Here is a 21,795-nt window from a genome sequence, read left to right on the forward strand (position 1 = left end):
GATATTGAGGGATAAAATTGGTCCCTTAGAGAATCAGAGTGGATGGCTATGTGCGGAGCCAAATGAGATGGGGGAGATTTTGAACAATTTCTTTTCTTCCGTATTCACTAAGGAGAAGGATATTGAACTGTGTAAGGTAAGGGAAACAAGTAGAGTAGTTATGGAAACTATGATGATTAAAGAAGAGGAAGTACTGGCACTTTTAAGGAATATAGAAGTGGATAAGTTTCCAGATCCTGACAGGATATTCCCTAGGACCTTGAGGGAAGTTAGTGTGGAAATAGCAGGGGCTCTGACAGAAATATTTCAAATGTCATTAGAAACGGGAATGGTGCCGGAGGATTGGCATATTGCTCATGTTGTTTCATTGTTTAAAAAGGATTCTAAGAGTAAACCTAGCAATAATCAGCCTATGAGTTTGATGTCAGTGGTGGGTAAATTGATGGAAAGTATTCTTAGAGATGGTATATATAATTATCTGGATAGACAGGGTCTGATTAGGAAAAGTCAGCATGGATTTGTGCGTGGAAGGTCATGTTTGACAAATCTTATTGAACTTTTTGAAGAGGTTACTAGGAAAGTTGACGAGGTTAAAGCAGTGGATGTTGTCTATATGGTCTTCAGTAAGGCCTTTGACAAGGTTCCACACGGAAGGTTAGTTAGGAAGGTTCAATCGTTAGGTATTAATATTGAAGTAGTAAAATGGATTCAGCAGTGGTTGGATGGGAGACGCCAGAGAGTAGTGGTGGATAACTGTCAGATTGGAGGTCGGTGACCAGCGGTGTGCCTCAGGGATCTGTGCTGGATCCAATGTTGTTTGTCATATATATTAATGATCTGAATGATGGGGTGGTAAATTGGATTAGTAAGTATGCAGATGATACTAAGATAGGTGGAGTTGTGGATAATGAAGTAGGTTTTCAAAATTTGCAGAGAGATTTAGGCCAGTTAGAAGAGTGGGCTGAAAGATGGCAGATGGAGTTTAACGCTGATAAATGTGAGGTGCTACATTTTGGTAGGACTAATCAAAATAGGACATACATGGTAAATGGCTGGGCATTGAAGCATGCAGTAGAACACAGGGATCTAGGAATAATGGTGCATAGTTCCCTGAAGGTGGAATCTCATGTGGATAGGGTGGTGAAGAAAGCTTTTGGTATGCTGGCCTTTAAAAATCAGAGCATTGAGTATAGGAGTTGGGATGCAATGCGTACATGTAATGTGTTGGAGTATTGTGTACCGTTCTGGTCACCGAATTATAGGAAAGATGTTAATGAATTTGAGAGAGTACAGAGAAGATTTACTAGAATGTTACCTGGGTTTCATCTCCTAAGTTACAGAGAAAGGTTGAACAAGTTGTGTCTTTATTCTTTACAGCGTAGAACGTTGAGGGGGGACTTGATAGAGATATTTAAAATTATGACGGGGATAGATAGAGTTGACATGGATAGGCTTTTTTCATTGAGGGTGGGGTAGATTCAAACAAGAGGACATGAGTTGAGAGTTAAAGGGCGAAAGTTTAGGGGTAACATGAGGGGGAACTTCTTTACTCAGAGAGTGGTAGCTGTGTGGAACGAGCTTCCAGCAGAAGTGGTAGAGGCAGGTTCGATGTTGTCATTTAAAGTAAAATTGGTAGCTATATGGACAGGAAAGGAACGGAGGGTTATGGGCTGAGTGCAGGTCGGTGGGACTAGGTGAGAGTAAGAGTTTGGTATGGATTAGAAGGGCCGAGATGGCCTGTTTCCGTGCTGTAATTGTTATATGGTTAAACTGCCATAAATACTGCCTATTCCCCGCCATAAATACTGCCTGACCTGTTGAGTTCCTTCAGCATTTTGTGGGTGTTGCTCTGGATTTCCAGCATCTTTTGTGTCTATATTTATATTTTCCCCACATCCCTATCAACCCCCTCCACATTCTACCAATCACGTGAGAAGCAATTTACAGTCTCCAATTAACCAAAATCCCTTTAAAGAATTTTCCAGTCACAATTTAAGCACATGCCCTCTCGATCTGGACCCCCTTAACCTGAGGAAAAAGCTTTGTCTAATTGCCTTAGTTATGTCCCTCATGCTGTCATAAAGCTCTATAAGTTCACCCCTCAGAATTCTATGCTCCAGGGAAAGACATCCTAACCTATTCACTTTCTCCTTAGTACTCAAACCCTCTGGTCCTGTTAACATCCTCATAAAATCTTCTTACACTCTCTCAATTTTACTGACATCCTTAAGTGTCATGGATGGACGTTTTGACCGTCCCTTGCTGTAGGTGAAAATGACCCTGACAGTTATGTGGTGTGAACACCTATTTGCTGTTTAACACTGCATGTCTGAATATAATCTTGTCCTTGCTGCAGAAACACTAATAAATTCTGGCGAGCAATGCACAACTCAATGTAATTGATGCACAAGGATGGATGTTCTTAAATGAATCACTCTCACTAAGGGCTCATGCCAATGCAATAGATCAGATATCCAACACTGAGGAGGAGAGGTCAGATTTTTGTCCATATGCTGTGTCTAATAACTGCTAAATTCATTTAAAAGTACAGACAGCAGGAAATTAATTCCTCATTAATCTGGTATTTGTGATTGACGAGATCAAAAATTCCTTCTTTCCTTTAAAAATGACATAGAGTACAAACAACAGAATATTTCATCCCAGCCAATCTGGTTCAGTGTTCATGCCACAGAGAGATAGAAAGATCAAGGGATATGGTATGGCAACAAGTATTTTGGCCCATTGGATCTGTGCTAACGTCATGCACCCATGTTTACACTATTTCTATGTTGATCTATTTTATTGTCCCAGTACTCCCACAATTCCACCACATGGCTGCACAGACAATTAATAGTGGCCAATTAACCTATCACCATTAATCCTTGGGATGTAGCAGGAAGCCATAGCACCTGGTGGAAATGCATGCACGGAGAAAACTAGCACACTCTGCATAGACAGCACCCAAGGTAAGGATTGAACCTGGATCTCTGGAGCTGTGACACAGCAGCTCTGCTAGCTGCACCACAGTATGACATAAGCATCCTACTCTTCTCAACTCCCAGCATACCCTTCTATCCCGGCCTTTCTCATATACTTAACATGCTTCCCTCTAATTTCAGCTCTGCTACTGACATCAGCCTCTCTAGGTTGCAGCTCATTCAGTGACCTTCCTATTTCTGGAAAAGGAACTTTCATGAATTCTCGAATGACCATCTCATATTTCTCCTCTCTAGTCCTGGTCCCTCTTGAAATGGAATTGCCTTACTCATGTCCATCCAACTAGCCCACTTCAGTGTTTTCGAGGCCAATGTAAGGCCTCTTCCTCAACCCATCTATCATGTTGTTCTTCACTGAAGAAGATGACAATGAATAAAAAGTAGAAATCAAACCCACTGCACATTTTGTTACGTACTGTTATTCCACACAGCTTGGAAGATAGAGCTTTATAAAAATATATTTTATGCACATTCCAAACTTGCAAATTCAAAATTCTTCATTACCCTAAGAGCTTTCATTTAGATATTTAAAACTAAAGCCTCAAATCCAATCTGACGACTTTCAAACGAGTAAAAGCAGGAATAAGCAGAGCTCTGGAATAGATAACTGACCTTTAGCTATGAGCATTTTCTCATTAAAGCTAATTGGATATGAAACCAAGGCTTCCCGTATAACTATATACTGTATCTGACTCTTGAATATAGATCATTAGATGAGGCTAAGTGACATTTTCCTGGGGATGTTGAGTAATTGGTTTGGAGTTCTTGAGTTATAAGAAATTAATTACATATACATTATACATTTAAGAATTGGCGTGCATTGTGTGGTATCCATAGTTGTATCCGGACACTACAGTTCAGGGTAGTGTTAATACACTCCATAAAGGATGTACTATCCTAGATTCTAGGTTTGAGGCGAGAGGGATGGATCAAACAAAAGGGATACCTCTGACACAGTGAAACCAAATGATCTGATCTTGCATTTAAGAAGCAGTTAAAATGAGATTAAGATCCTTTGTCTATGAAATATGTAGCCAGTGGTTGTGGGGTATGGCCAGCAGGAAGAAGTATATGAAGAAACTGGAGCACCTGGAATGAGGGGATATTCTCTACATAGCACGAGGAGAGATTTGATAGAGATATATAAAATCATAAATGATATAGACACGGTAAATCAAGCAAGTTTTTTTTCCACTGAGGATGGGTGAGATGAAAATTAGAGGTCATGGGTTAAGGGTGAAAGGTGAAATGTTTAATGGAACATGAGGGGAAACTTCATCACTCAGAGGGTGGTGAGTGTGGAACAAACTGCCCGCGGAAGTGACGGATGCAGGTTCCAGATCAATATTTAATAGAAGTTTGGACAAGTACATTATGGATGGGAGGGGTATGAAGAGCTGCGGTCCTGATGCAGGTCAATGGGATGAGAGAGAGTAATAGTTTAGCATAGACTAGATGGACTGAAGGGCCTTTTACTGCGTTATAATGCTCTATGACACCATGACTTTAAGAAAGAAAGAGCAAGGACAAGAGAAGTGAGTCAGTTTAGATGATATTGCACAAGTTTCGGGAAAAAAAGTTTAGTACCCATAAGACTCTTGTTATTTATAGATATGCTGAATAGACTGAATCAACTGCAACGTGAGTTGGATGCATTGAGAGAGAATTGCATTACAATGTGGAAACAGCTCTAAAGCTGGAGAATGTCACAGCAGGCATGGGCCAATTAATGTAAGCCCAATACAGCTGAGACAGGGTGAGACAGGACAGAAGGAAAACAGGATAGAATACCATGGCAACAACCCAGAAGGAGGAAGTCAGGAGATGTGACTTTGTGACATCAATAGTGAGGACGAGAGAAGGGAGGAAGTCCACTGTCTGCTGTGGTAGTCAGGCTCAAAGTGATGTGAAAGCGGAGAAACATTCAAAGTAGAGGTTGGTAGAATTATATTCATGGGGCGGACTGCAGTGTAACAGTGTGTGTAACACAATTACATTGCCAGCGATCAGGGTTCAGTTACAACCTCTGTCTGTAAGGAGTTTGAACGTTCTCCCTGTGGCCACTTATTGCTCCCTCTGGGTGCACTGGTCCGACACTCGAAAGAAGTATGGGTTTGTCTGTTAATTAATCACATAGGGGTAAATGGGCAGCATGGGAACATGGGCTGGAAGGGTCTGTAACTCTGCTGTGCCTCTAAATAAATAAATAATGCTATCCCATAATTTATCCTTGTCCACAATCTCCATCAGCATAGACACTCCACTAGGCTGTGTTCTTAGCCCCCTGCTTTACTCGCTTTACATCTGTGACTGTGTGGCTAAGTACAGCTCAAACACCATATTCAAGTTTGCTGATGATACCACACTTGTGGGCCGTATCAAAAGTGGTGATGAAACAGCATACAGGAGGGAGACTGAGTGGTGTCGTAACAACAACCCCTCACTCAATATCAGCAAGACCAAGGAACTAATTGTGGACTTCAGGAGAGGGAAACCAGAGGTCCATGAGACAATCCTCATTGGAGGATAAGAGGTGGAGAGGCTCAGTAACTTTCAATTCCTGGGTGTCTGTATCTCAGAGGACTTGTCCTAGACCCATCATATAAATGTAACTACAAAGAAAACACGACAATGCTTCTACTTCTTCTGGAGTCTGGGGAGATTTGACATGACATCAAAAACCTTGACAAACTCCTATAGATGTGTGGTGGAAAGTCTGTTGACTGGCTGCGTTACGGCCTGGTGTGGGAACTCCTATAAAAGATAATGGATTAGGCCCAGTACTTAATGGGTACAGCCCTCCCAACCATTGAACACATCTACATGAAATGCTATCATAGGAAAGCAGCATCTATCATCAAAGGTCCTTACTGCCCAGGCCGTGCACTTTTCTTGCTGCTGCCATCAGGCAGAAGATACAGGTGCCTCACGACCTATACCATCAGGTTCAAGAGTAGCTACTACCCCTCAACCATTAGACTCTTGAACAAAAGGGGATAACTACATTCATCTAATGAGATGTTCCTAAGGCCACTTTAAGGACTGTTTTATTTTGTTATTTCATGCTCTCGTTATTTATTGCTATTTATTTATAGTTTCATTTTAGCTGTTGGTTATTTTCTATGCTCTTGCTCTTTCTTTGATCCTGTTTACTCTTACTATTCTATAGATTTGTTGAGTATGCCTACAAGAAAAAGAATCTCAGGATTGTATGTGGTGACATGTATGTACTGTATCTATTAATAAATCTTACTTTGAACTTCGATCAAATAAACAAATAGATCACAATTGTGGTTATTGAAGGATTATTAGATGACATGTTATTTGAATGGCTTAGGTCATACACTGACACCATGAAGATGGTTTCCCAGAATAATGTATTCAAAGTCATGAAGATAATTTTGTTTTGGCAACATCTATTCTACAGAATTGGGGACTAATCCACCAAAATTACTCACGCATAGAGTACCTAGTTCACAGGCACTGTGCAGCTTTCAGTGAAGAACTCAGTGAAGGAAGAGACCAAGAAAATGATTGTTAATTAATCCATGTGCCTGGAATCAGAGGAGGTAGGGTCCTTAATTAATACTTTGCTTCAGTATTCAACAATGAGAGTAACCTTGATGAATGTGAGGACAACATAGAACAGGCAAACATGATAGAATGTCAACACTAAGAAAGTGGATGTGCTGGAACATTTGACAAATATTAGGATAGATAAACACAAGAGAGGAGCACCTTCAAGCACCTTTATTGAGCACCTTCACTCCGTCTGCCACAACAGGTGGGATTTCCTGAATCACCATTTAAATTCTACTTCTCATTCCCATTCTGACATGGTCTTCTCTGCTGCCTTGATAAGGCCACTCTCAGGTTGGGGATTGCTCTTTTATTCATTGTCCGGGTAGCCTCCAACCTGATATAATGATATTCTAACAATTTTCTAACTTCTAACAATTTTCTCCTTTCCTCTTTCTCTTCTATTCACCATTCTGACTACTGTCTACCCCTTCCCTTTTCTTCACTTACCCATCAACCCTCTCTGGTGCCCCTCCTCCTTCCCTTTCTCCCATGGTTCATTCTCCTCTCCCAATAGATTCCTTCTTCTTCAGCCCTTTACCTTTTCCACCTATCACCTCCCAGTTTCTCATTTCATCCCCTTTCCCCACCCACCTACCTTCCCCCTCACCCAGTTTCACATTATCATCTGCCAGATTTTACCCCATCTCCTCTCCACGCTTTCTCATTCTGTTTTTTTCTTTCCTTCCTGTCCAGCCTGATGAAGGGTCTTGACCCAAAGCATCAACTGTCTATTCCCCTCCATAGTCTGGCTGAGTTTCTTCAGATTTCTGTGCATTGATTAGGACAGACCAGTCCCCGGGACCAGATTGGATCTACCTTGCTTACGACAAGAGGCCAGGGAAGAGACTGCTGCACCCTTGGCAATGATCTTTGTGTCCTCGCTGGCTACAGGGTTAGTACCAGCAGATTGGAGTGTGGAATATCGTACTCCTTTTTCAAGAGAGCTAATAGTGATAATCCTAGGAATTACAGACCTGAGAAACCTACATCAGTGGTGGGCAAACTACTGGAGAAAATAGAGACAGGATTTACAAGCAATTGGAGAAGTATAGTCTGATTAGGATTAGTCAGCATGTCTTTATGAGGGGCAGGTTGTGCCTCATGAGTCTGACTGAAGTGGCAAAACAAATTGATGAAGGTAGTGCTGTGGATGTGTTGTATATGGATTAAAGAAAGGTGTTCAACAAGGCTCCCCAGGGAGGTTTATTCAGAAGAGCAGGAGGCGTGAGATCCAGAGAAACTTGGCAGCATGAATTCAGAATTGGCTTGCCCACAAAAGGCAGTGTGGTCATAGATAGGGTGTATTGTGCCTGGAGGTCCATGACTGACGGTGTTCCACAGGGATCTTTGACAACTTTTCTGAATTGCGATTCTCGGAAATGAACACATGCCAGAGACAAATTATTCTGGTAACTCTGCCCTCTCAAAGGCTTCATACATAACTTCAACACTGATTAGGCTCTCATTAGAGATACACTATCAGCAGAGGTAATTTTCTATACTGCCTCTCTGTTTAAGATGCTGGTAATTACCTTCCTCACAGAGGACTCCAGCTCTTCCATAGGGACAAATACAGACGGGATCTCCAGTGGCTTTTGGTACGCAGCTCGCACCGTTCATACACGGGCTCACCTGGCATCCAGAGACCTGACAGAGTTTTCCTCTGTAGGGCTTAGGGCATTCACAGAACCAGCCTTCAGAATCACTATGAGAAGGAAAGCAATTATTAGAAAGACAGAAAAAGCTTAAAATACAGGTGCCTGTTGAGAAGAAAAGTAAAGTGAATATATATTCTTGACACGAGAGATTCGGCAGATACACGAGGAACTCATCAAAATGCTGAACACATACAAAATGCTAATGGAACTCAGCAGGTCAGGCAGCATCTATGGAAAGGAATAAACAGTCAATATTTCATGCCTAGACCCTCATGAGGATTGGAAAGGAAGGGAGATGATGCCAGAATAAAAAGGTGGGGGGAGAGGGAGGATCACAAGCTAAGAGGATAGGTAAAGCTAAGTGGGTGAGGGACTGAGGATGAAGGAAGAAGCTGGGAGGTGATAGGCGGAAATTGCCAGGGACTAGAGAAGAAAGAATCTGATAAGAGAGGAAAGTGGACCATGGGAGAAAGGGAAGGAGAAGGGGCACCAGGTGGAGGTGATAGGCAGGGGAAGAGAAGAGGTAAGAGGCAAAAGTGGGAATTAGAAGAAGAGGGGAGGTGAGGGGAAAAATTACCAGGAGAAATTGATGTTTATGCCATCAGGTTAGCTGCTACCACGGTGGATTATGAGGAGTTGCTCCTCCATCCTTATCGTAGCCTCGTCGTGGCAGAATAGGGACTGACATGTCAGAATGGGAACGGGGATAGGAATTAAAATGGTTGGCCACTGGGAAATTTCACTATTTGCAGATGGAGCAGAAGCGCTGGACAAAACTGTTGCCCAACTTATGTCGGGTCTCACCAATGTAGAGGAGGCCACATCAGGAACACCAGATACAGTACATAATCCCAACAGATTCACAGGTGCTGTGTTGCCTCACCTGCAAGGACTGTTTGAGGCCCTGAACGGAGGTGAGGGAAGTGTACTTCTTATGTGTTGTTACTGCCAGTAATTTTTGGTTTTTGTCTATGGACTTACTTGAAGCTTGACAATATTATGGATTCCTTTTCTAGTTCTGTCACCATAACTTAAGGATATCAATGGCTTCAAATCTTTCTGGAGAAAGGCGCCATTAAATTTATACCCCAGGCTTTTGGCTCAAAATTATGTCATGCTCAGACTTAGTGCTAGCTCAGATCAGAGTCAGAATCAGGTTTATTATCACTGACATAACTCGTGAAGTTTGTTGTGTTGTTCTGCAGCGGTAGCAGCACATAATAAACTACTGTAAACAATAAATATATTAAAGAGTAGTGCAAAAAGAGAGCAAAAAGTAAAGTGTTCTTTGGTTCATGGTCCATTCTGAAGAAGTTGTTCCTGAAGTGTGTCTTCAGTCTCCTGTACCTCCGTTTTGATGTCTGCAATAGGAAGAGAGATGGTGAAAGTCCTTAATGATGGATGCTGCCTTCTTGCCGTAGTTTATTATGTGCTGCTACCACCGCAAAACAACACAACAAACTTCATGAGGCATTCTTGTGGCATTGCCTATTGAAGATGTCCTCGATGGTGTGGAGGTGAGTACCCATGATGGAACTGGCTGAGTGTACGACTCTTTGTGGCTTTTTCCAATTTTCTGCATTGGATCCTTCCCACTAGGTGGTGATACAACCAATCAGAATGCTCGGCATGATACACCTATAAAATTTGCTACAGCTTTTGGTGCAATCAGAGAAATAATATAACTGTAGATATAGTGAATGGCTGTACTACAAGGATCTTGTTAACCAGAGAGACAGACAGATTTAACCATAAGACATTGGGGCAAAATTAGGCCATTCTGCCTATCAAGTCTGTCCTACCACTTAATCATGGCTGACTTATTTTCCATTTCATCCCCATTCTCCTGTCTTCTCTCCATAAACTTTGACACCCATACTCATCAAGAACCTATCAGTATCCACTTTACGGGGATCAGGGGGTATGGAGGGAAGGCTGGTGCAGGGTTCTGAGTTGGATGATCAGCCATGATCATAATAAATGGCGGTGCAGGCTCAAAGGGCCGAATGGCCTACTCCTGCACCTATTTTCTATGTTTCTATGTTTCTAAATATACCCAACAGCTTCCACAACTGTCTACGGCAATGAATTCCATAGATTCACCACCCTGTGGTGAAAGGGACGTCCTTATTTTCTGTGCCCTCTGGTCCTAGACTCCCCCACTATTGGACACATCCTCTGTACGTCTACCCTCTATTGCCTTTCACACAAATGGTGGAGAAAGAGCCAGAAGTTAAGGTTAAATCAGGCATGACAACAAAAAAATGGAGGGAAAAATGCCCAGATTAATAGGGATCAACGGCATAAGGAGATAAAGTTCTTTTTACATGTCTGAGACCAGTCTTTCATTGATGCCACCAATGACATTCTTAACGACAAAATCATACTAACGCAGAAAAACAATGGACCTATTCCTGTTTACAACTACCTGTGGTTGCCTGGGGAACCATTGGTTTTTCCTCAGTTAAATCTAAAATGTTTAAAGACGTCAATGCCTGCACATCCAATAGAGCAGTGGAAATATTCCAACTGATCCCAACCGCAAGATCATTTAGTAGACTCCCCCTTGGACTCTACGTGGTATCCAGGGTTGGAGTACAAACTTGCTCACATTCCCCAGGATGTTCTGGACAATCTGTCCTGGGTTGGACCTTTCAATGGCCTGCAGGGAAGAATCCTGGGACCAAGTCTGAATTTGGAGACCCAGTGTCACCGAGTTTGAGAATCCGGGGCCAAGGACTGGAGGCCCGGAGGCCTGGGTGTGTGCGCATGTAAATGGATGGGTAGGTGGTTAGGGATGAGAAAGGGGCTTGTTTTTCTGTGGCTGCCTTGTTCTGTTTTGTTGTTGTTGTTGCTTATGTTGCTCTGCAGAACATTGTAGACATTCTACTGTATGCTGGCGCAGAAATGTGTGGCACTCCTCGCGGGCTTCCCCCAAGCACATCCTTAAGACCATAAAACCAGAAGATATAGCAGCAGAATTAGGCCATTTGGCCCATCGAGTCTGCTCTGCCATTTCCTCATGGCTGATCCAATTTTCCTCTCAGCCCGAATCTTGTGCCTTCTCCCTGTATCCCTTCATGCCGCGACCAATCAAGAATCCATCAACCTCTGCCTTAAATATATATGAAGTCTCGGCCTCCATAGGAGTGTGTTAAGTGTGTTCGTTGTTAACATATATGGCCATTTCACTACAGGTTTCAATGTACATGTGATAAAGAAATCTGAAATCTGAAAGGCAAGGAGAGGATAAATTGCACTCTTTAATTGTTCATGTTTGCTGTAATCCCAAGTACAACACAGAACAGTTTAATCATCTTTTTAAATTCTCGTCAATTATATCTTGCAACGAAACAATTAATTAATCAGTGTAGTGCTGTGTGGTGTTGGGCTTGTAAAACATTAAATCAATTTGGATCTACTGCTTGAAAATTAAGTCAAAAGGTTACCTGTTCTCTACAACCCAAGAGAGAGAGGTTGAGTTAATTATAGAGTTGGTGTTTTCAGGCAATATGTTTTGCATTTTAAGTGAAAGAATAAATGGGGAAAAACTGTTTCCGTCAGCAGGAGGGATAGGAGCCAGAGGTCGCAAGCTTGAAATAATTGGTGAAGAAACCAGAAGGGAGATGAGGAGAAATGTTTTGTGATCTGGAACACACTAGCTGAAAGGACAGTGCCAGAAGTTTCAATAGCAACTTTTGAAAAGAGAATTGGATAAATGATTGAAAAGGAAAACTTTAAATGAGCCAAGAGGAAGTATGGGACCAACTAAATAGGTTGTTGAAAAAGCCAGTACAGTCGTGATGAGACAAATGTCTTCCTTTTGTGCTTTGATATTACTTTCCAAGTGTAAGGCCGAAGAAAAGCTAGGTAATATATTCAGGTTTCCACTGTCAGCCTCATCAGAGCAGTCTTCAGAAAAATGATATGAATTTATTTTGCAGCTTTCACAACCTCAGGACATTTCAAAGGACTTTATAGTCAATTAAATACTCCTGAAGTTCTCTACAGTGGGAAACGCAGATGCCAAATACACACAGCAAGGTCACATAAACAGCTGTATAATAATGGGCAAATCTGGTTTTGCAGTTTTGATTGATCTTGGCCAGGGCACACCGAGGACTCCACATTCTTCTTCAAAGTAGTACGTTAGGGTCTTTCTCATCCACCTTAGAGGTCTGATAAGTGCAAAATAGAAATTGCCGGTGACACCCAGCAGGTCAAGTCCATAATGGTTCCAGTTCACTGACTTTTCATCAGGGCTGGGAACTGTTCTGATAAAAGAAATAAAAGGAGCTGTGAGAAGTGGAGAAGTGGAAAGGGAAAGGACTAGTGGAGGGGCAAGGGTTTGTAGAAAGAAGAAGTAAAGTGTCTGAGAGAAATGGAAGGTAGATGAGAAGGAAGACCTGACTGAGCTGAGCAGGTTCCCGATGCAGGAACCCGACCCCAAACATTGGCCATCTCTCTGCCTCCACAGATGCCATCTGACTCACTGAGTTCCTCCAGTAAACTTCCTTCTGCTTCCAATCCCAGCATCTGTAGTATCCTGTGTCTCTTGTGTCTCCAGATACACAAATATTAAAGTCACGAACTCGCTTACTGTTTTCCTATGTAAGCAATGGTAGTTAGCAGCAAGCAGGTTCACCACTCTAATGCTTATGTATGCAGACCCTAATGTAAGTTTACTGATGGATACTGGTTGGCAAGTATGCCATTAGGATTCTTATGTATCCTGCAGATGAGCACAAACATGCTGAAATTCCTCTCTGGAGGTCCATTAGCCAGTTCTCATGAGAGGATTGGTGGTGGTAAATTCCTTGGCATCATCATATCAGGAGAAGCACAGAAGTGTCATTACAAAGAAGGTACGACAGCACCTCTACTTGCTTTGGAGTTTGCGTAGGTTTGGCATGTCTCTAAAAACTTTGACAAAACATCTACAGGTGCACTTTGGAGAGTACTCCAACTGGTTGTATCATGGCAATGCCCAGGAACGGAAAAGGCTACAGAAAGTTGTTGTTGTTGTTGTTCGTCCATCATACGTCGATGAGGACCTCGACACCATTATTGATGGTGTCGAGACTAGCGCGTGACTTGGATTTAAGTGAGGGAGAGTTGCGCAGCGTCAGCCTCACTCTCTCTTCCCAATTCCCATCTGGATTCAGTGGCAAGACAGAGTCTAGATGGCTGGAGATGGGACTAGGCACAGTGGATGACCAGGACGTTTTCTGTGTCTCGTCCTGCTCTACACGTTCCACGACGCTTGCAGAGACCGCCTTCTTGACCGTTGGACCTTCCATTGGTCTCGTCCGCTCAATCCTCTGGAGTCTGTCTTCACATGCTGGGATAGACAACTCCCTATCTCACCGAGGGTTTGAGACCCGTCGGCTACCCTCACCTGGTTTAGCCGGCTTGTTGAAGCCGTTGCCCGGGGTATGGCCGCTGTCGCATGCAAACAGCTACGGGGAGCCACAGGTGAGAGCTGAGTGCCAGGTGGGGACCAAAGGTGGACTAACTGCCTTGAAAAGGATGCGACATGTTCCCCCACCAGAGGTGCTAACCCTCCCTGACACCCCATACAGAAAGTAGTGGATAGAGCTCAGTCCATTACAGGCAAAGCTCTCCCAACATTTGAGTACATTTACATGGAGCACTGCCACATGAAAGCAGCATCCATCATCAAAGACCTCCTCCATCCAGGCCATGCCCTCGTCTCGCTGCTACAATCGGGCAAAGGGTACAGAAGCCTTAGGTTTCAGGAACAATTATTACCCTATAGCCATCAGGCTCTTGAACTGGCATAGATAACTTCAGTCACCACTGCTCTAAACAGATTCTACCACCTACAGACTCACTTTCAAAGACTCTTTAAAATTCATGTTCTCAATATTATTTTTATTTGCCTAGTTTGTCTTCTTTTACACATTGGCTGTTTGTCAGTCTCTGTCTGTGTATATAGAGTTTTTCATAAAATTCTATTGCATGTCTTTTTTTCCCCTGTAAATGTCTGCAAGAAAATGAATATCAAAGTAGTATATGGTAACATACGATACGTACTTCTACTTTGGTAATAAATTTACTTTGAACTTCAGTGTGTATTAAAGGTTTAAAATTGTGGGAGTGCAAGGAGTGGGGTGGTAACTATTTGAAAGTCAAGTAGGGTGAGAGTGGTAGGTCCATTTCCCTGCAGTGTCTGTAGATATAGTACTCTGTCCTCAGATTTGATATAACTGAGCATTGCAATGTGCCATGAAGGATTAAAATTTGCAATTTCTCAGTTGCAAATCCAGTCCCAAAACTATAGTTGGGATGCAAAGCATGGTATGCACATGGCTTTTGGCAAGTGCTGGGTGAAATGACAGTGACTTGATCCATCACCATCCAGATTCTCCACTTCCTTAGTCTGGAACAGGAAGAGTGACCTGACTTGCTGAGAGCTTTGGGAACCTGATCAATGAGGTCTCAGTGCAGTGCCAGGCCACGATGATGCCACCATGTCATGTTGCTAAGCCCTTTCCCACAAACATTTGACAGACACCCACTGCTTTACTATATACATCAAAACTGTCAAGAATCTGCGATACTCTTTAATTCATCTGATATACAAAATTATTCAAAAGCTGTAAAAACTGAAGTATCAAAAATTATCCAAATGAAATCACATAAACACCTAAACCACTTAAAATATGGCTGGCATACTCAGAGTTAATCAGGTCACCATCCTTGATTACAAAATTAGTTTTTTCTTATAAACATATAATTTAGTATTTTGATGGACATATCACAAAGGTGCTTTTTTTGCATTATTTTACTACTATTTTAGACGTTATGTATTTTAAAGTGTTTTAAAATTCTCAGAGATATTTGGTAACAATTTTAAATGTAATGGACTATCAGCAAGGTGCAAAGGCATTCAAGTGCAGGTCCTGGAGCTCTTCAGTGGCACAACACTCTTTGCCTGTTTGCTGCAATATCCATATCTGGAAGATGTATCCATCCACCATTAGAAAGCAGGTGCTGCTCAGGAATAGTGAGTGAGGCTAGCAAATGGAGCAGGCCAGATCCAGTTTATTCAGCACAAAACTCATTCTCTGCTGGGAATCTGGTGCTGTGGCTCCCCTTTGAATATTTTTTTCCAGTTTCCAGTCACGGCTTTTGTTATGATTGAATTTCTCCCATTGCTTACCTAAAAGTGCAGACGATGTTGTGGTAAATAAATTTTCTGGAGTTAATGATGAAACAGATGCATGGGGAAAAGTAAATTTTTGTCTTGGGTGGAAGCCAATTTGTGGCCTCAAAGATTTGGGGATGCACCAGTGTGTAAATGGGATAAGTTGATCTTTGTTTGATGGTTTCTCCAGAGCTCCAAGGCCGACTGAATATGGACAATGTTCATTCTTTGGCTCAGTGTATCATAATCCTGTCTTGGGATCAAGACCGTATTTTAAGATGTAAGCTCATTGTGCAGACACCAGTGAGAGAGAAGTAACCAGAGCCTGTTTTAGTGACGTTGGGTGTGGAATTAATACTTGTATGTGCACCTGTAATCCTCAATGGTGGGAAGACAATTTAAAGTCCCATCCAAAATGCTCAGAGAAGGCTGGATTTTGTGCTGCAGTCTCCAGAGTAGAGCTGAACCGTTGACTAGCAGACAAGGAGGCAAGGGCATCATAGTAGCATAGTGGTTAGTGCGACACCATTACAGTTCAGGCTGTCAGAGTTCAACATTTAATTCTGACGCCGTCTATAAGGAGTTTGTATGTTCATTCCTATGAATGCATGGATTTCCTCCAGGTGCTCCGGTTTTCTTCCACATTCAAAAGACGTACCAGTTAGTAGGTTAGTTGGTCATTGTAAATTGTCCTGTGATTAGGCTAGGGTTAAATAGATGTGTTGCTGGGTAGTGCAGCTTGTTCCACTGTTCCACTCTCTATCCCTAAGTAAAATACGTTAAAGTAGCACCAGTAGTGTTATACTGTTGATTTTTTAACTTGTATTGTAAATGCACCTTATACTAAATGTCAATCTTCTGGGATATTTTTTATTATTTGTTAATTCATTTGTGGTAATGCTGTATTACATAATGTGTTGTGTATGTGAGTTATATGTCTTGTATCATGCACCTTGCTCTGGAGAAATGTTGTTTCGTTTGGCGGTATACATGTACAGGTTTCCCCCGCCATCCGAAGGTAGAGCGTTCCTATGAAACGGTTTGTAAGCTGGAATGTCGTAAAGCAAAGAAGCAATTACCATTTATTTATATGGGAAAATTTTGTGAGCGTCCGCAGACCCGAAAATAACCTACCAAATCATGCCAAATAACACATAAAACCTAAAATAACAGTAACATATAGTAAAAGCAGGAATGATATGATAAATACACAGCCTATATAAAGTAGAAATACTTTTCCACAATCATTGCCTGCACTGTTGTCCGTAGCGAAATTCTCACGCAAGCGCCGTCGGCAAAAACACGGTGCAAGCGCTCTCGGCAGAAAATCTCACGCAAGCGCTGTTGGCAGAAAATCTCACGCAAGCGCTCTCGGCAGAAATACTCTCTCCAGTAACCTTTAAGCTATGAAGCTGCCAAATCATACCAAATAATACGTAAAAATACACAGCCTACATAAAGTGGAAATAATGTATGTACAGTGTAGTATCACTTACGGGAATCGGGAAGACAGCTTGCCGAGCACGCTGACGATGGTGTGTTAGACTGAGTCGTCGGAGTTTGGGTGGTGCAGTGGCCCCCCCCAACCTCCGGGCAGCAACCAGCGAAGCATGCAGCGGTAGCTGGGAGACACACAGCACATCTTTGAGAAAAAAGCCAAAATAAACATGCTAATTAATTAGGTGCCACCCAGCACGTAAATGTCGGCCCAGATCAGAGGCGATTGCCATTGCATCGGCACTGATCTGGGCCAACAATTACGTGTCGGGTGGCACCTAATTAATTAGCATGTTTATTTCGGCTTTTTTCTTAAAGACGTGCTGTGTGCCTCCCAGATACCGCTGCATTCTCCGCGAATCGGAATCTGTCCGCGGCCTGGGATTTGGGGTGGTGGGACACTGGGGTATCATCTCGTCATCGTCTGTTTCCATTAGGGCAGGCAGCTCACCTTCTCCTATGACTACCTACCTGGATGTCGAAGGTCGAGGTTCGACGTCTGCTGTGGCTGATGTGGAAGGCTTGCTTGACTACTGAGCCTCGTGCATTTTTCTGTCATACAGTTCTTTGTAAGCACTCAAACCATCCTGCAAATATCCCCTAAACTGACATACCCTTTCAAAATTAAAGTCGTACTTTATCATTGGAGTGAAAATCTCACACAGTTGCTGCAGATTCAATTCACTACTGCATTCGGTTTCGATTGTTATCCTTTCCTCTTCCAATTGCATCAGCTCTTCATCTGTCAGTTCTTGGTCATGGGATGCCAAAACCTCTTCAACATCATCTTCGTCAACTTCCACAAGCCAAACTCACTTTGTCCTTACTTCGTTCACCATGATCAAAACGCTTAATTATGTCCAGTTTTACGCTGAGTGTAACACCCTTACGAGCTCTTTTAGGCTTTTCCGACACCTTAGAACTCATCTTGCAAACGGCTGCTCACAGGCACGTGTTTAAGCAATGCCGGCGAGAATGCCGCTCCAAATCCTGGGGAGAGTGGCTGCTCGGGGAGCACGCTGATTTTTATCGCGCGCTGCTTTTTTTCGTAACAGTGAAAACACCTTCTGTTAGCGAAAACAGGGAACTAATGTAGGTCTTTCGTAACAGTGAGGTTTCGTAAAGCGAACGTTCGAAAAGCGGGGGTCACCTGTATACGGTTGAATGACAATGAACTTGAACTTGCACCAAAATGCACTATAGCTGGCAATCACTGCTATCATCTGATGTGGATGAAAGCACGTCAGAGGCAGGGGTCTGTGTAACTTGGTTTTAACAAGTGATTTTTTTTTTCACTGGTACTCTGGCACATTAAACCAATTTAACAATATCTTAGGGTGAGCTGACTGTCATTACTCACCATTACAAATATGATATCGCTGTTATAATTCTTTACGCCTCGATGGATACAAATTGCATAACATGCACAGCCTGAACACATTAATGATCATTAAACATTTGGAACAAAGAGCAGATGTTATAACTGTGTTTAAAATTTTGTTTTCATATTCAAGCTACTATTTATCTTTCTGACTGAATACAGATAATCTTAAGTGTGTAGTTTTGTATTAAATAGTGGCACCATGCCATTGATTTGAATGCAGCATTTGATGAATGTATGAATTCATGGGGGAGAAATGAAGTCTCAAGAAAGCAAATGCAAATATCGTATTATAAATTATTTAATGGCAGAAAAAGAGTCCAAACAGACAAATAAATTCACATTCTGATATGTTTTGGTATTCAGGAATCGATGCTCCCATCTGCCCATTATATCTTAGTCATGCAGCTTGAATAGTGAATATGATTAACATTGATTTTTCTGACCTGGAATTTGCTACATTCTGTAATTAACTTGGGATCCTTGTCAAGTCCTAACTGTTCTGAATATTTAGCAATCGGTAAGAATATAATCATATTTAAATCAGTCATGAAAAATCAAGACGACCAGAATTCAGTCATCATTATTTGTGAGCTTGGAGTGACCTCTGTCCAAGTTCCCAGAGGGCATGTTGTTATCCTCGACTATTATTACAAAAGGAGGACATTTTTTTCAAATGATTGTATAATAGCCTATTTCGCATGAACATTTCAGAGTTTGAAGATTTGCTGTGGTCCCTGACTTGATTAATCACTAACCTTTCTCTTTTTTCCAAAAAGTGAACAATTTTATATTTGTGTAGAGAAGGCAGCAAACAATTTTGCTGCAATCCATCTCAATCTTTCACACCCATTCACATCCGGCAGTTACATTTGCTCTGGAGTGTGGTTCGATCTGACCAATATTTATGCCTATCGGCCAACATCATAAACAACTCATCAATACTCTTTTAGAACCTTGCCACATACAAATTGGTCACCTCAGGAGGAACATAAGAATAGGACTAGACTGTTTAGCATTGAGCCTTTCCTGTCTGTCAAAGAGAAAGAACACAGTTATTCTGTGAACTAAGTTCAAAGGAGCAATACCTCATATTCTGCCAGGATAACCTCCAAAATGACAGCATTGATTTCTCTAACTTCTGATGATTACAACTGCTCCCCTTCTGTCTTTTTACACTCCCCAATTCTGGCTCCTCTTCTTACTCTATCTCATCTCCTCATGTGCCCATCACCTCCTTCTGTTGCCCATCCTCCTTCCCTTTCTCTCATGGTCCATTCTTCTCTTCTATCAGATTCCTTCTTCTTCAGCCCTTTACCATTTACCAATCACCTCTCTGCTTCTCACTTCATCCCCCACTTCCCCTACCCATATATGTATCTTCCCCCCTCATCTGGTCTCACATATCACCTTCTAGCTTGTACTCCTCTCCCTCTTCCCACCTCCTTATTCTGGCTTCTTCCCCCTTCCTTTCCAGTCCTGATCAAAGGTCTCAGCTCAAAACATTGACTATTAATCTTTTTCATCTTTTCTCTCTAGTCTTTCTGAAGAGTCTTGGCTTGAAATTTCGACTGTACTCTCTTTCATAGACGCTGCCTGGCATGCTGAGTTCCTCCAGTATTTTGTGTTTGCTGCTGAGCTCTTCCAGCATTTTGTGTTTGTTGCTCTGGATTTCCAGCATCTGCAGAATTTCTTTTGTTTATGACTAACCGTATTTTACCAATATTTCTTACTACCTTAAGTTATCAAAATTCAATGAGTCTCAGATTTCATTTGAACAATTGAACCCCAACCATTGTTGTTTGCAAGACAATTCCAATTCCTATCATTCCTGATGTGTAAAAGTGTTTTCCAATTTCATTCTTGGATGAGCTGATTAATTCTTAGAGCTTGCCCCTTACTCTCAGATCCTCAATCCAGTTTTTCATTATCTACCTGGCCTGTTCCCCTTGAAAACTTCAATTCAATCAGTTTTTAACCCTCTAATTTTGTAGAGTCATGATGGCCGTGCAGTCTATGTCATTGAATCTTAATTTGAGTAATCTCTTCTCCCAAATTAACTTTGGAATTTTATTGTAGTAAATCCATACTGAATTGCCTCTAAGGACTGTGCATCCCTCTGAACCATTTTGTCCTGAGCTATTCACAGTGCCCTAGGGTTTCCGTATGTGCCTTAACGCCATTTTATACTCTAGTCTGCCTGAATTCAAGGGCCAGAATTCCATTCACCTTATTCATTATTTATTGTGGTTGCCAATAAAATCTCAATCATCTACATTAGTTTCATCATATCTCTTTAGATCAGTTCTTCAACATTACTTTTTTCCATCCCTTTTAGATTCATTGTGAATAAGACCCCTTTGTCTCACTTTTTCTCATTTTCTCAATCTATCAATAAGTCTGTAATTCAATACTCCCATCTGCACTGTATTACAGTTCTTTCTTTCTTTGCATCATCCTGGATCATACCAATCAGTGCCTCAAAGTACCCTGGAACTTCATTCTTCATAATGGACTCCAACATCTTTCCAACCATTGATGTCAGGCTAACTATAATTTTCTTCCTTCTGCCTTCCTTTCTTTTCCCTTCTTAAAGAGTGGAGTGACATTTGTAATTTCCTGTCCTCTGGAATCCTTCCAGAATCGAGTGATTCTTGAAAGATCAATACTAATGCCTCCACAGTCTCTTCAGTGTCCTCCTTCAAAACCCTGGGTTGTAGTCCATCTGGTCTTTTGTCCAGCTCCTCTCTCCTTTACTCCTCTGTAATCCTGATATATCTAACTTTAGCTCCTGTATCTCAAACAGCACGGCAAATTCTATCAATTTGTGATCTCTGCCTCCTAAGGGTTCATTTACTTCAAGTTTCCTAATAAAGTTTGGTTCATCATACAACACCCAAAGCAGAATTGCCTTTCCCCTAGTGGGTCCAACCACATCTGCTCTAAAAAGCTACCTTGAAGGCGTTCTTGGAACCTAGCAATTTGATTTTCCCAATCTACCTGCGTATTGAAATCCTTCATGACAGTCATAACATTGCCTTTTGACTTGCCTTTTCTATCTTCCATTGTAATTTGTATCTCACATCCTGGCTACTGTTCAGAGATCTGTATATAACTCCCACCTGGGTCTTTTTACCCTTGCCATTTCTAACTCTACCCACAAGGATTCTAAAACCTACTGATCCTATCTCACCTCTTTCTAGGGATTTGATTTCACTTTTTGACCAACAGAGCCCCCTCATCCTCTTGCCTGTCCTTTCAATGCAATGTGTATCCTTGGTTGTTAAGCTCCCTGCCATTCTCTAACTGTGCTGCAAGATCATCTTCCTGATTTTGTATACTGTGTGCATTCAAATACAACACCTTCCATCCTATATTCATCACCCCTTTTGATTTTGCCCCCATGTTGTACTTCAGCTCATCCCACTGACTGCAGTTTTGCCCTATCATCCGCCTGCCCTTCCTCACTGTCTCACTGCACACTGCATCAACGTGTACACAAGAAATGGC

The 21,795-nt window shown here is 41.9% G+C and overlaps 1 protein-coding gene across 1 annotated transcript in view; it reads right to left on the reverse strand.

Moving 5' to 3' along the window:
* Nucleotides 1-21,795, reverse strand: part of LOC134342305 (protein eyes shut homolog) — a 142,751-nt gene that overhangs the window by 50,182 nt on the left and 70,774 nt on the right. Inside the window, exon 2 of the mRNA XM_063040267.1 lies at nucleotides 8,111-8,283. Coding sequence (XP_062896337.1) covers nucleotides 8,111-8,198 — 88 coding nt within the window. The 5' untranslated portion in view covers nucleotides 8,199-8,283. The remainder of the gene's footprint in view (nucleotides 1-8,110; nucleotides 8,284-21,795) is intronic.

Source organism: Mobula hypostoma, chromosome 2, assembly GCF_963921235.1.
Source record: "Mobula hypostoma chromosome 2, sMobHyp1.1, whole genome shotgun sequence".
NCBI lineage: Eukaryota > Metazoa > Chordata > Chondrichthyes > Myliobatiformes > Myliobatidae > Mobula > Mobula hypostoma.